General features: G+C 42.9%; 1 protein-coding gene across 1 annotated transcript; it reads left to right on the top strand.

Moving 5' to 3' along the window:
- Positions 1-296: 296 nt before the first annotated feature.
- Positions 297-14,211, top strand: SELENOO (selenoprotein O). Its single transcript, XM_063323341.1, has 9 exons — positions 297-878; positions 2,278-2,481; positions 3,412-3,592; positions 6,822-6,952; positions 7,345-7,625; positions 7,985-8,135; positions 10,313-10,498; positions 11,592-11,748; positions 12,461-14,211. Exons 1-9 carry the CDS (start codon positions 313-315, stop codon positions 12,653-12,655), a joined length of 2,052 nt encoding a protein of 683 aa, XP_063179411.1. The 5' UTR covers positions 297-312; the 3' UTR covers positions 12,656-14,211.

The raw sequence follows: 14,211 nt of genomic DNA, 5'->3' as shown, positions 1-14,211 counted from the left end.
GGGCACCTGAGCCCAACGGACGCGTTAGCCCGCTAACGGACAGGCCAGTCCGGTAACGAACGGGACACCGGCAAAGCGGCCCCTCCCGGGCGCCCCCGCGACCTGCTGGCGGCTCCGGCCGGCTGCCCCTAGCGATGCCTCCGGGCACGTTGGGCCACCACGCCCCAGGGACCGCTTTTATAACCCCCACCCTCCCCCTGGCTCCCGGTGCCGAGCCCCGCTGTTCGCCACCCTCCCGCCGGCCCGGCCGCGTCCCCGCCCCGCGGCGGGCGGTGCTCTCCGGCGCTCTCGCCCCGCCCCGCAGGCAGGCGGATGGCCGCGACGCTGCGCAGCGGCAGCCGCTTCCCCCTACTGCTGCTACCGGCGGCGGTGGTCCCGGTCCGCCGCGGCTCGCTGTGCGCTGCCATGCAGCAGCCCGCCGCTGTGCCGGCGCGGCCCGGCGGCCCCGAGGGCGGCGGCGGGGGGTGGCTGAGCGCGCTGCGCTTCGACAACCTGGCGCTGCGCTCGCTGCCGGTGGACGCCTCGGAGGACGGCGGGCCGCGGGCCGTGCCCGGCGCCTGCTTCTCCCGGGTGCGGCCCAGCCCGCTGCAGAACCCGCGGCTCGTGGCCATGTCGCTGCCGGCGCTGGCCCTGCTGGGGCTGGAGGCGCCGGCGGCCGAGCGGGAGGCGGCGGAGGCCGAGGCGGCGTTGTACTTCAGCGGCAACCGGCTGCTGGCGGGCTCGGAGCCGGCGGCGCATTGCTACTGCGGCCACCAGTTCGGCAGCTTCGCCGGGCAGCTGGGCGACGGCGCCGCCATGTACCTGGGCGAGGTGCTGGGCCCGCGGGGCGAGCGCTGGGAGATCCAGCTGAAGGGCGCCGGCCTCACCCCCTTCTCCCGGTAAGGCCCCGCGGGGCGGCCCGGCCCGGGGGGGAGCGTGGAGACACCCGCCCGGTGGGGCTGCGCCCTGCGGGGGGGTCTGGGGAGGGGGTTCCCTGGCCGCTAATTGCATTAGCGAGGTGCTTTTCCAGCCGGTTTTGTGCTGAGGGTCCTTCCCCATGGCAGAGGTCGTCTCCTAAAGCTCCTCGCCGCACCAAGTGCGATGCTTAAATGCCAAACAAGAAGGTGGCATTTTTTTCTTTGGAAAAATAAGACGCTAATTGCATCTGCTTCAGGTGGTACGTTACTTCAGTCCCTGGTTATTCTCCTCTGAGGTTTTCCTCCCCTTAGGAGGATGCAGACCGCGATGGAAGTGGGGACAGAGGCGTTCAGTAGCCGCCTGGCTGCTCGCTGCCATGTTGTCCCTATGGCCCACACAAATGGGATCTAAAATGCTGGTGTTTGGTTGGTTTGTGCCGCTGGTCCTGCTGCTGGCGGTGCCTGTCCTCCATCCTTCCTGGCTGTGGGAGGGAATGGCGGAAAAGGCCCCCAGAATGGCGTGCTGACCAACCCCTGTGAGGGATGGATATCTTCGTTAGTCAGTTTAGCCTCTACTGCTTTAAATCTCTCAGGTGATTTTTTTCCCGCTTGCATTTCCTATGTTTTCTGTTCCAGCAGTGCACAGGCTCAGTAACACAGTAGTTTCATACATGCGATGCTCTGAAGGCCGCCTTCAGGTCTGTGAAGGTTAAAGAAATCCCAGCGGCAGTCACAGATGCAGTGGTCACATTGTGGGTCTGCCCTGGGCAGCTCTTCTGCTTGCCCATGGCTTCTGAAGTGCTGGGGCTGTAGGCTGAGAACAACCCATGCCTGCTCTGTTTACTTGATATCTATTAAATAAGCTAGTTTGCTATTTGCTGTCTCTTCAGTTTGGGGTTTTTAATGCAACTCCCATGCATGCTGTTATTTAACACCCCATTTCTAGATTACTTACCCAGAAAGATCCAAAATAATATTATTTTTCGAGAGGCATAACAGTAGCTGTTTTAGTAAGAGGAGAACAGTGACTTATAATAAAATAGCTATACTTGTCCAAAACTTTTTTTTTTAAAGACTATTGCATCAATAAAACCAACAGAGTTAATGATTAGAAGGGATATGTGTAACTGGAAGGTTTATTTTGATTTGTTATGTGTGGTCGTCATTGCAGGTGTGTTGTGTCCATCTAATTGAGCTGTAACAGAAGTTTGAAGGTCCGGCTCTTGTTCTTGGTTCTGCCTCTACTCTGTTGTGTGACTGTGGACAGAGCACGTCACTTCTAGGCTTTTGTTTCCCCACTGCTAAGGGGGAGACAGGAGTTCCTGCCTTTATAGGTCTCTGTAAATGGTCTCTGTAAATGGTCTCTGTCTTCTCGTTGCAGACAAGCTGATGGTCGGAAAGTCCTGCGGTCAAGCATACGGGAGTTCCTGTGCAGCGAGGCTATGTTTCACCTTGGAATTCCAACAACGAGGGCTGGAACGTGTGTGACATCTGATTCAAAAGTCGTCCGTGACATATTTTATGATGGGAATCCAAAAAGTGAAAGGTGTACAGTTGTTCTGAGAATAGCTTCTACATTTATAAGGTAGAAACCTATTTTGTTGGCTTTTTTTTTCTTTTTAAAAAAAGCACAGCAGTCTTCTAAAATACCATTTTAAGCATATTTCCATAACAGCACCATGTGGATGTTTCTTGTTCTGGAGGCTTGGAACTCTTCTGCCAGGCTGCAGGAAGCTGGTCTTCTTGCCCAGCGGATGGGATGAGCTGGTGTCTTTGCACACAGACAGATAACGCTAAGGATGCTAGCCTGGTAGAAAGAACAGCTAAGTTCTGCAGATCTCAGAAGAGATTTTTCATGTTTATGCCTGCGCAGAAAACATGCTTTTTTTGATGTTGGTAGTAGTGGTGGATTGTAGCTCTACCCTTAAGTCCAAAGCTATTCTAATATAGTACTGTCAACGTTTGGGTGTACTTTCCCTGTCTGAGAAGTGTACGAGATTCCTGCTCTTACACAAAATATTATGAGTTTCAGGAAGTTGTGTTGCTTCTTGTAAGGTAACAGAACATTAGAGGAATGTTAGGCATAAGGCATATGTGTGTGACATGTATGTATATGTGTGTGTGTGCCTGTGTGGAAGAGTCTGTCTTGCACACTTGCTGTACAGTCTAGTATTTTAAATTAGTCCAACTCCTGTATATTTACTCAGGCTAAGAATTCTTCTGTAAAAGTGGTTGTAAGAAACTTTAACAAACTGATCTTTGTACTGGCTGGGGTCTTGATGTGTCAGTTTATTTACACATGGATGTATGGGCTTCCTTGCCTTGAGTCACTGAGTCGCGCTAGGTTTGGTGTAGGAATCTCGCGGGTCTTTTCTGTCCATCAATTGAAGAACTGGTGTTAAGAGATGATGTGGTGTTATTGCAACAACAGTAAATGTTTTTACTATGTGTAATATCAAATGAAGTTAATAGTATCAAATAATACTAAAACATGTTCTTTATTATTTTAAAACAGATTTGGTTCTTTCGAAATTTTTAAACCTCCTGATGAATACACAGGACGCAAGGGTCCCAGTGTTAACCGAAATGATATTCGAATACAGATGCTCGATTATGTGATCAGCACTTTCTATCCAGAAATCCAGGAGGCTTATTCAGACAACAGTATTCAGAGGAACGCTGCTTTCTTCAAAGAGGTAAGAAAGATCAGGTTCTCTTCATAAATCCATAGCAGTCATCTTTAGGAACTTCACCGTCGAGCACAGGTGACTGGAGTTGGTTAGTACCTTGTATCATGCGATTGCTCGAACTATTCTTTTCTTTGAAGAAAACGCTCTTAATAGAACTGCTTATCAATGAAAGCAGTGTTGATCAAACCAGTGAAAGTGGTTTAACCTTTTTAATAGTAAATCATGATTTCTCTGCTCTATGAGAGCTTCCCAAGACTTGTCTCCATTGGCTGAGAGTGGCTTAGACTGCGAGGGGGAATTCTGGCCCCGACTGTCAGATGATGAGTTGACGGTACTGAGACATGACTTGCAAGGCATTGTCTTGTAGAATACTGAGAATGTGGAGTCACTTCCTGTCTCTCATTTTCCAAATTACCAACAGGAATGTTGACTGCAAATCACTTTAACTTCAGGCTTTAGAATTGAAATGTTTAAAGGCAGGCAGGCACTGTGAGGGCTGGCCTGAGAAAGTTGCAAAACGTCCAGCTCTGGGAATGGTAAGATCAGGTGAGATAAATATGTCTTAGGTGTGGTGTGCTATCAGGTCATTCTGCAGTGGCCCAGAGGAGAGGCTGGGTGGTTTCTGAGAGACCCATTTGGAATCCTTTTTCAACTACTGTATAAATTTAGACCTTAATAATCATGGAGATCCATAATAAAAATCGGAACTATAACATGAGTAAATGTAGAATTACTGTATTTCTCTTTGAAGTAAAACAGCTGAATAAATTGGTATTTACATTTTATTGCCTGACTATACCTTTTGCCTTACTGTTGATACTGTGTTGCTATTCTTGACATCAAATTTCTATTACTATATTCCTTTGTCTCAGTGAGCAAAGAAAGAATTTGGGGTCAGGTAATAAGATGCTTCTCTTTGTGTTTTAGTGATTAGTATATAGTAATTCCACCCGTGCAGAAGGGATCCAGTTGGAAAATCCCAGAGAACTGTCAAAAAGGCTCCAGTTTGGGTCACCTGAAATTCAAACAATGTTACAACCCAAATGAGAATGTTAAAACTAGCCAGTAAACAGAATAATTAAAAAATACCACAGTCTACGTAAATGTATTTGTGGTGCTTTGAAATCTGAAACGATCTGGTAGGGACTGAGGGAATGGCTGTGACATGATGCACGTTCCTAACAGACCAATAAGGGGTTGAAAGGCAGGCTTAACATCTGACATTCTTTAAATTGTATGGGGTTTGAATTTTTGTTGTGGGTTTTTTTGTGATTTTTTTTTTTTTTTGCTTTAACACAACTTTTGCGTACTTGCATGAGTTCTTCAGATGCAAGATGTGGTGTGCGTGGTCCACCACTGGCTGCTGGAGAGTTTAACTTTGCTAGACAGGCCTTTTGCGTTGAATGAATGGAGCCCATGACAAGGACTATGTCTCGTCACCCCCTCTGTGCCTGCCCCGCTCTGCACCTGATGGCATGTTTACTTCCTGATGTCAGGAAAGTCATGGGACTTGGGGATCTTTGCAGATGTGTGTGTGTGCCCAGTCCTGCCTCTTTCTGCCATTGGCTGCTTTTCCTGGCCCAGTTACTACTGGTTTCCTCCCCATCCTGGCATCCTTTCCTTATTGCCCCCATCTCCATTCTTTTGTTTGCCGTGCTTCTCCAGCCTGTGCCTGTCCCCACTCCATGCCTGTGCTAGCATTGCTTTTTCGTATTTTCTCTCCTCCTCAGTGGAGGTTTTCCATACCTGTCTCCATCTGAAAAGCACCCCGCTCCCTTACCTAGTTTTCCAAACATGTCCATCTTTTTGAATAGCAGGGAAGTGCAGTCAGCTCAACTCTTTAACGTGTTTTGTCTTTCTTTTTGCACTGTGGAAGAAATGGAGGAAAAAAGTACAAGTGATTGCGTTTGACAGCGCTGTCTAGAAAGCAAACAGCATCATCTGGACTTCTCAAATAATTTGTAGATGTTGTTTAAATTTAAATGAACGTGTCCTTGAGATAGTGCTCTTATTTATAAATACACCATATTTGTTTTCTAGTATGGCTAGCAGTAGGAAAATGCAATCAAAAAGAATAAAGGTTAAAGTGAGTGCAAAGCTGTCTCTTTCTAATCAGTATACCCATCTTTGAGTGGTGCCCAAGCTTTAATTTCTTTCAGGTGTTCCCATTAGTGGGCTTTATTTTTTACCAGAACACTGTCAGTGTGGAGTGTATTCATACAAAGACATCCAGCAGTCATGAATTGCCTTACCTCTGGCGTGCTTTCATCCCAACCCTGCTGGCCTGGACTTTTTTCCTTATTTTTAAGTTTTGCCATCTTGCTGGCACAGAGCCATCGTGCAGGGTGTGTCTCCCTTACTGGTTTATGGCATGTCGGTAATCGGTTTTGGACACACATAGCTACTTGGAGTGCCTTCTCCTCTGTTAACTAGCTCGGTTTTTAAACATTAATAAAGTGCACTTAGATTGCAGCTGGAGAGAATATTTGCTTTAAATGTATGTACAGATGGGAAGATGAGTGATTTTTAGCTCTGAAAATAGTTTGATTTAAAAGTTTTAGCTAATGACAACATAAAATTTTTATTTACAGCAATGCAGTAGAATATTTAGAAATACCCAGGCTTATTTAAAAGCCATGTTAGCTTCCAGAATTTTAGATTTCATAGGGCATATCTAGTTGCAGTTGCTAGGTGGGCTGATTTAATTAAATAACTAGAACTGTTTTAAAATATTACACTATTTATTTGAGGAATGAGGCACATGCAGTGATTACAGTCAAGGATTCTACAACAATAACTCTCAGTTAAGCAACTGAAAAACTCTGGTGAAGCATGGATTCAGTGAAGAATTGCGTTTAAATAAAATTGTCATTCTTGGAATATTTTTACTTAACCTTGTAGCTTTTTTCCACTCTCAGCAAATTGAGGGAAGTGCTTATCAGTCTCCAGTACGTTTTGAAGCTGTCCGGTTGACTTGCAAGTCAAGCGTGGAAGGAAAGAAGAGGAAGGAAACAGAAATGGGAGAGTGGGAAACAGGGCAGTTACTAACAGGAGGAGGGAGGCAAGCTGTCCTTCAGATATGTGTGTGTATGGCATACTGCCAGAATCCGCTTCCACCGGAGCTGTAGAAAGATGGGTTCAGACTAGGAAATGTATTTCAAGATACATGAATGTACTGGATATACGTTGCATTCAAAAATAATAATAATAATAATAAAAAAAAAATCTCTTTTAGATAACAAAACGGACAGCGAGATTGGTTGCTGAATGGCAGTGTGTTGGGTTTTGCCATGGCGTGCTGAATACAGATAACATGAGCATAGTTGGACTAACCATTGACTACGGCCCTTTCGGATTTATGGACAGGTCAGTGTGGCATAATTACTTGAAATGTTTGTGTGTATTTGCTAAATGGAACAATCCTGATGTTCACGATTGCTTTACTATTTTAACTCTAAAGCAGATTTATGAATCCTCTTTATGGCAAAGTAGATTAACTTAGTTCTAGTTGTCCTGTAATTCTTCAACAACTTCTTAACTGGATTCACAACATCTCTAACTGTTAGGCTGTTCTTGTAGCCTGTGGAGTTTTCCGGTGTTTGGGAGTGTAGGAAAATATCTAATAAGGTGACTGTGGGAAAAGAATCAAGGAGGAGTGTTCCCTTTCGAATGTTTCAGTTTCCTAGAGGAGACTAATACTTCTCATGGTATTGGTGGGCAGATAACTAGAAGAATGCTAACTATTTCTTCATTTGTAGATATGACCCTGAGCACATTTGCAATGGTTCTGATAATACAGGGCGCTACGCTTACAACAAGCAGCCGGAGATCTGCAAGTGGAACCTGGGGAAACTTGCTGAAGCCCTAGTTCCAGAGCTGCCCTTGGAAATAAGTGAACTTATCCTGGAAGAAGAATACGATGCAGAATTTGAGAAACATTATTTGCAGAAGATGAGGAAGAAACTAGGCTTAATCCAACTGGAATTAGAAGAAGATAGTAAGCTGGTGTCTGAACTCCTTGAAACCATGCATCTCACAGGTTGGTGAGGAACACAGCTGGTTATTACTTAATAATAACCATCAGTATTTTATAGTTGAACTATAATGTGGTTTTTGTCTTGACCTTACAAGAAAACAGCCTTGTGCGAGTATATGGTCATCTGAGAAGAGCAAAAGACTGAAAAATAATTAACGTTCTTGTGAACTGTGGGCAGTTGTTGCCTTCTCCAGGGCTCCCCTGTCTCGCATTTGCAGCCTCCCTGAGCGAGCAGTATATTTGCCTGTTCAGAGAGGCGAGACCTGTGCTGCTGTGGGGCAGGGAGGGGTTAGAAAGAAAATATGGGATCTATTTTCCTGCTGATTTATTAGTTTCATCACTCATAGAGTTTACTTTTTCAGGTGGAGACTTCACAAATATTTTCTACTTGCTGAGTTCGTTCTCAGTAGACTCTGATCCTTCAGAGTTGGAAGATTTCTTAGAAAAGCTTACGAGTCAGTGTGCTTCTGTGGAGGAACTGAAAGTTGCTTTCAAACCACAGATGGATCCAAGGTAATATTCTTTACTTAAACGCTTTTGACCTGTGCTTTTAATTTCATCATAACCGTAATGAACTCTGCATGCTGTGTAGTATTTAACTAAACCTGGAAATTTCACTGTTAAGAAGGTGCATCGTGACCTACAGCAGTGCAAATTCTTGTGCGTTTTGTGTCTGGTGAATGCTCAGCAGTGACTTTGCAGCAGTTGGCTCCTGGGCTGAGGTTGTCTGAGCTTTTGTTCGGTCCTTTCTTTTTTTTCTTCACTGTCTTTGCTGACTAAGGCAATGAGAGTGCCAGGTAGCAAAGTGATATAGAAGTATTTTATAGAAGAAATGGATTTACCATGTTCTGCCAGTGTGCTGTCAGCAAATAATCACCATGTTCTGGGCTAAGTATAAACTAAGCACACACTACAGGTTCTGAAAACTGTGTGGTGCCATCCACGTCCCATTTGATGGCTGATGTTCTGCAGCCCAGCTGCTCTGAGCATGGAAAAAGAGTAAGTTTTGTTCAGCTGCTGCTTATAACAATGATCGCAGCAGTTTTTCACTTTTTGGAGCAGTGGAAAACAGGAAATGTGTCACCCATGAATTTGTGGGATTTGTGGGGGTTTTGGTGGTTTTTTTTTTCCTATCGTCTTCCCAGATGGGGGCGGGGAATAAAGTTGGGGGTGTTTTGGGTGGGGCTGCCCCCTGTTTAGTAAGTATTCCATGAAGCTAATGAACCTAACAAATTTTTCAGCGTGTTCTATGTGGTGATACCGCAGTTAATTTGTGAAAAGCAGGGACTTGAGAAGATGAACTGGTGTGAAACTCGTCCATACAAGTTTGGTGTTATGCCAGCATGGCTGGCTGTAGTCGTGTATCATTTTGGAGATACTACTGATTATTGAAGTTTTAGTGATGATACACTAAAATGAAAGGGAACTGAATTAAGGTGGTGGATGCTGCTTACTTAATTGTGTTCCAGGTTTCAGCTACTTTGAAACTGTAAACAGATATAATGCAGTATGAAGACAGCTCATGTGACAGATGAGGCGATATTTTTTTTAAGATTACGTTCAGGCTTAGAGGAATGTGAAAAGTAGCTATAAATCATCATTATATGGATGTAAAGCTTTGGAGCAGCGTAGTACTCTTAAAGCGAGTACATAACTGATTTTTATCGCAGCACTTGGATGTCACAGAGCTGGGCATGTCAGATGTGTAAATCAGATTTGGATAGTACTTTATATAAACTCAAAAATCAAAGCACCTAGCTTATCTCTGCTTATTAAAAGTAGGAAAATATAACCTGATATAATGAGTTATCTGTTTTGAGGCCAGGCAATAATGTTTCTTTTTTTCTTTGTTCATAAACGCATTCATAGAAGGAAATAAAAATATTTAGTGTGTTTTGATAAGCTCCAACTTACGCTTTTTGGTTTTTCATTTTATCTTTCTCTGTAGTGCAGTTATTAATCCAGGAAAAATAAAAGTGGGCTAGCACGGTATCAAAAATGAGGTGAAGCTGTTGTACAACACCCGCTAACACTGTTAAATGTAAAAAAGATACAATCCTAGTCAAAGTTGCGGCAAAATAGCCTGGATATTGTTAGGAATTTGCTACTACAAAGCAGTTCTTATTCTGTGATTCAGACTGGCTAAATAAAAAAAAAAAAAAAAAAACAACTGTTGTCTCATACGACTTAAATGAGGTATCTTGCCCCATTTGATTTGGGTTTTTCATAGTAGTGGTAACATTAGTAGGTGTTAGATCCTTATTCTGCATGGTGTTACACTATTAATGTTAGGAAAAAAAAAATTTAAAAATCAACCCTGTGGATTCTATATTATCCTGGTACGTAAGTAAGATCCAATTACTGATTTCAAATTCCTTTCAAAGTTCCAAAGGTGTTTTGATGGGAATTGCAGATCTAAACCCACTGGTAATTCTGAGAATCTACTGTCTGCACTTCATGTACCACCAGAATGTGAATTGAACACACTGAAGAAGGGGGAAGGAACAGTAAAAGTAGTACGTTTTATTATAAATTTGTTCTATTAATTATAAAGTACTGTTATTTAACCTCTCTAGTGAAGTCATAGCTTACTGTGAATGTTTTCATATTTACTTTATGGTTGCAAAAAGATGGTTCTTGACAGGCAGCTCAACTTTAATGTCTAATGTGTTTGTTTCTCTTGTTCCCAGACAACTGTCAATGATGCTAATGTTGGCTCAGTCTAATCCTCAGCTGTTTGCATTATTTGGAACAAAAGCTAATATAAATAAAGAATTAGAACGCATTGAACAATTCTCTAAACTGCAGCAGCTAACAGCAGCTGACTTACTCAGCAGAAATAAAAGACACTGGAAAGAATGGCTGGAGAAATACAGGTATTCTTCCCCATATTCAGAGCAGTATATTTGTTCTGCTGTTTTATTTGAGAACGGTGTGCCTGTCTCACGAAAGACACCCTGTCTCAAAGGATGTAGGTTGGCCGGGATGTCTGGGGCACACAAATCAGGATATTAACTACTCCAAGATCAGCATCTCTGTTGCTGGGCAAATTCAAGGGCATCTGTGTATTTTAGTTTACTGGATTTTGGGGAGGGGCGAGGACATAGAAACCACGTAGGATCAAATCTGTTATTAAAAGTACTTCAAGAATGGTAATCTTGATTCTAGCAGAGACTAATTTAATTTGTGAGCTTTTAAGTGCTCAGTAATTACAGTTGACTGACCTTGAAGCGTTTCATCCATTTTAGGTTTTTTTTCTGAAAGAAAAATCTCTGTATTAATACAGAAAGCAGGTTAATCAAAGCGTAACTGTAAAAGAAATCATGGCCAGGGAAAAAAAATGTCCGGACTGTTTTAATAGATGTAATTTAAAAGCCTAAAATCTTAGTGTTAGCAGCAGACTTCTTTTAGTAAAGACAAACCCGTAGTAGATCGTTAGTTGTTTCTGCTGTGTGGATTAGATCAGGACTCCTTTCCTCACCTGGTTGCCTGTGGTCTTGTTCTCCAGTGGGATTGAGGGGTTTAGCAAGCATTCCTGCTAATGGGTGGATCAAACTGCCTCAGCTCTATTGTATCCCTTTGCTTTTATCAGAATGTCAAAAGCTTTAACCAGTAAACAAGTGTAGAAATACTTAAGCCAAGTTCTGAATGTGGTGATTTTTGCAGAGCAGTGTAGAACAGACCATGCACCAGTGTGTGGGAGCATCTTAATCGGACTTTTCAGTCAATATACAAGGTGTGTCGCTTCCTCAAGCCTTGTCAGGACCTGCTGATGGTCTGTAACGCTGCTTTTAAATAGGGTGGTGTTTTGTAATCTGTTATTGTGCTGGATTTTATAAACTGAGAGGATTGGAGATGATGTAGTATTTATTAAGAACTGCAAACTAAGAATCTCAAGGCAAGGAAACGAGTCAACTTTTACATGTGATTCTTGAACCAAACCAGTTGCTTTCACTTGCTTGATTTCAGAGTCCGTTTGCAAAAAGAAACAGAAAATGTTAGTGATGCTGATGCCTGGAATACTGATCGTGTGAAGGTCATGAATTCAAACAATCCAAAATATATCTTGAGGAATTATATTGCCCAGAATGCCATAGAAGCAGCTGAAAATGGGGATTTCTCAGAGGTATGCTGTTACTACTTGCCATCTCTCTGGGTTTGTGTGGATGTGCTGCTGTTGATGACTGACGCTGTGCTAGGAGAGATTCATCCTGCCACCTCAGGCAGTTGAGGGATTGGGAATTTACTGTCCTGAAGGTCTGCATTATTTTTGAGGGAGCTGAGGTTTTAATGACTGCAGAACAAAGAATGGAATTAAAAATCTGAATTGGAACTCCACCAGCTCTTGTAGGCTGGTCCCAGGACAAGACACTTACCCTTGCTTTTACTGTCTTCTCCAAGGTGTTTACCTTGGGAGGCAGTTGGGGATTAATTTGGACTTGTTCATTGCCGTGCTGTGTGTTCTCTTCTAAAACTTATGGTTTTCACCTGTGGCATTCAGCATGTGAATTGTTACATGCAGAACATGGGAAAATTAGGGGGTTTTTTTGAGAAATTACATAAGAACTTGTGTTTGAGACTTGCCTTTTATGTTATTTGAGCTTGGTTTCCATACAGATGCAAACTCAGCCAGTTAGGACTTTACAGTTTTCAGCCTATTTGATACGCATATTGTTCATATATTTCGTATTTGGATTGTCTGGAGTTTCTGTATTAAATACAATATACTCAGTCATTATAAATACAGTACATTCAATCATTATTTGGTGTGAGGTTCTTCTCTACATCATTTTACCTTTACTTTCTAAATTCTCATAGCCATGCTGTTTTCTTTCTAGGTAAGAAATGTACTAAAACTCTTGGAGAATCCATTCCAAGAAGCAGAAGGCTTCAGGGAGGTAAAGGAAGATGCAGAAGAGGAGGGAGCAACTGCTACAGCAGCTGCTTGTGCTCAGGAGACCCGGAGCAGACTACCATACTGCAGCAAACCTCCGCTGTGGGCTTCGGAGCTCTGTGTTACATGATCTTCATAACTGCCTTGTTTTATTTTTTGCTGTGAACTGAAGACTGTTGCTCCTTCAGCAGCGAAGAATTCAGCAAGGCAAACATCAAAGTGCTATTAAGTTATTGAAACAACCCTACATTTGGATGCATCTGCAACAGTCTTCAGCTGTGCTTAATATGAAGCAATTGTGGATCATTGCAACAAACCAATGACAATCAGCACATCAGTAATTTAAATGTTTTGAGACTGAAAGTCTTTATTCATATTGCATTGCAAGCAGAGAGCAATATTTTATGTTGAGGCAGGCTGAATTCGAACATCCAAATGGGATTGTTGTTACGTGAAGACAAAAATAGCAAGTCAGGAAACTGATCTGTTTTTGTCTGATGTCTTAACTTATAGTACTTCTGACATTTATTTACTGCTTTCTCTATGCAGGGACTTCTAGTCCTCTTTAATGGAGGAATAGATTCAGTGTTGCTTGTTTTAAGCTGTTTCATTTAATTAAGTCGTTCATTTCTTGTGAACCTCCAGATTAATATTTGTCTATTTTTAGAGAATTTGTGCAGGCCAGGGTTTGGGGGGAGCAATTGAATATGGTGTTGTTTTTGTTTGTTGGGTGTTTTTTTTAAATACAATAAGAGCAGAATTAAGGGATACTATAATATTTGCACTTGAAAATCATGGTGGTAAAGTTTCTTCAGGTTCAGTATGTTTGCATACAACACATGTAAATATTTACTAAAATCATGGGTGCAGTTTGCAAGCCAGTTGACTCGGGCAAGGTCAGTTTGCCAAATTAGTGTGAACCTTAAACTACCCCAGTGCTCCAGTCCAGGCTCGCTGGCTGTTTGTTTGTGTACTCTTAACAGAGTCTCCTTGTGGGAGAAGCGTGGGGTACCTGTTTGTTCACACTGGTCGGTGGGAGTCTGCCATTCCCACTCTGGTCTTGTACCACTTTGTTGGCTTCCGTGGTCTCTGGAAATCTTTACGCTGAAAGCTGCTGTTCAGGAACGTGCTATTTGAGCTTGTGTAAAAGACAGAGGATACGAGAGGAGGATGGAAGCTGACTTGCTTGCAAGTTACTTATTGATAGTGTTTCAGTTGAGGTTTCAGGGGAAAGTTTTTTGCCATTATTGTCACGGCAGAAAAAAAAAAAAGTTGTTCTGTAGTTAGCTATTACTTTGCTTTCTGAACTCCTTTCTTAAGGACTCTATTACTGGTTCAGAAACCTGAAATGTTGGGAAAAGTTTGGTTTAATGCAAAGGTTTATTTTTTCCAAAGAGACCACTGTCTTACACTGTGAGTTTAAGTGTACTCTAGTAAATTCTTCCTCCAGACCTCTGCAAGCTTGGTTAGCTCAGGTTGAATTGTGCTCTTTTAAGTCTTCCTCAAAATACGAGCTATCAAAAAACAGGGAGAACAGTTGGGCTACTGCTTATCCATCCGTACTGATAATCAATCTGTTCTCCTTGCTGCCACAGTGAATACGTGATGCTTTGAATGTAAACATTCATTCTGTCTTGCCTTCAACCTGGAGAAACTGATTCAACAAGAAGATGAACTGTGTGCTGATTTTGTTTC

The sequence above is a fragment of the Chroicocephalus ridibundus genome, chromosome 1, assembly GCF_963924245.1.
Source record: "Chroicocephalus ridibundus chromosome 1, bChrRid1.1, whole genome shotgun sequence".
Taxonomy (NCBI): domain Eukaryota; kingdom Metazoa; phylum Chordata; class Aves; order Charadriiformes; family Laridae; genus Chroicocephalus; species Chroicocephalus ridibundus.
The sequence above is the reverse complement of the archived record's forward strand: the minus strand, read 5'-3'. Positions and strand labels throughout refer to the sequence as shown.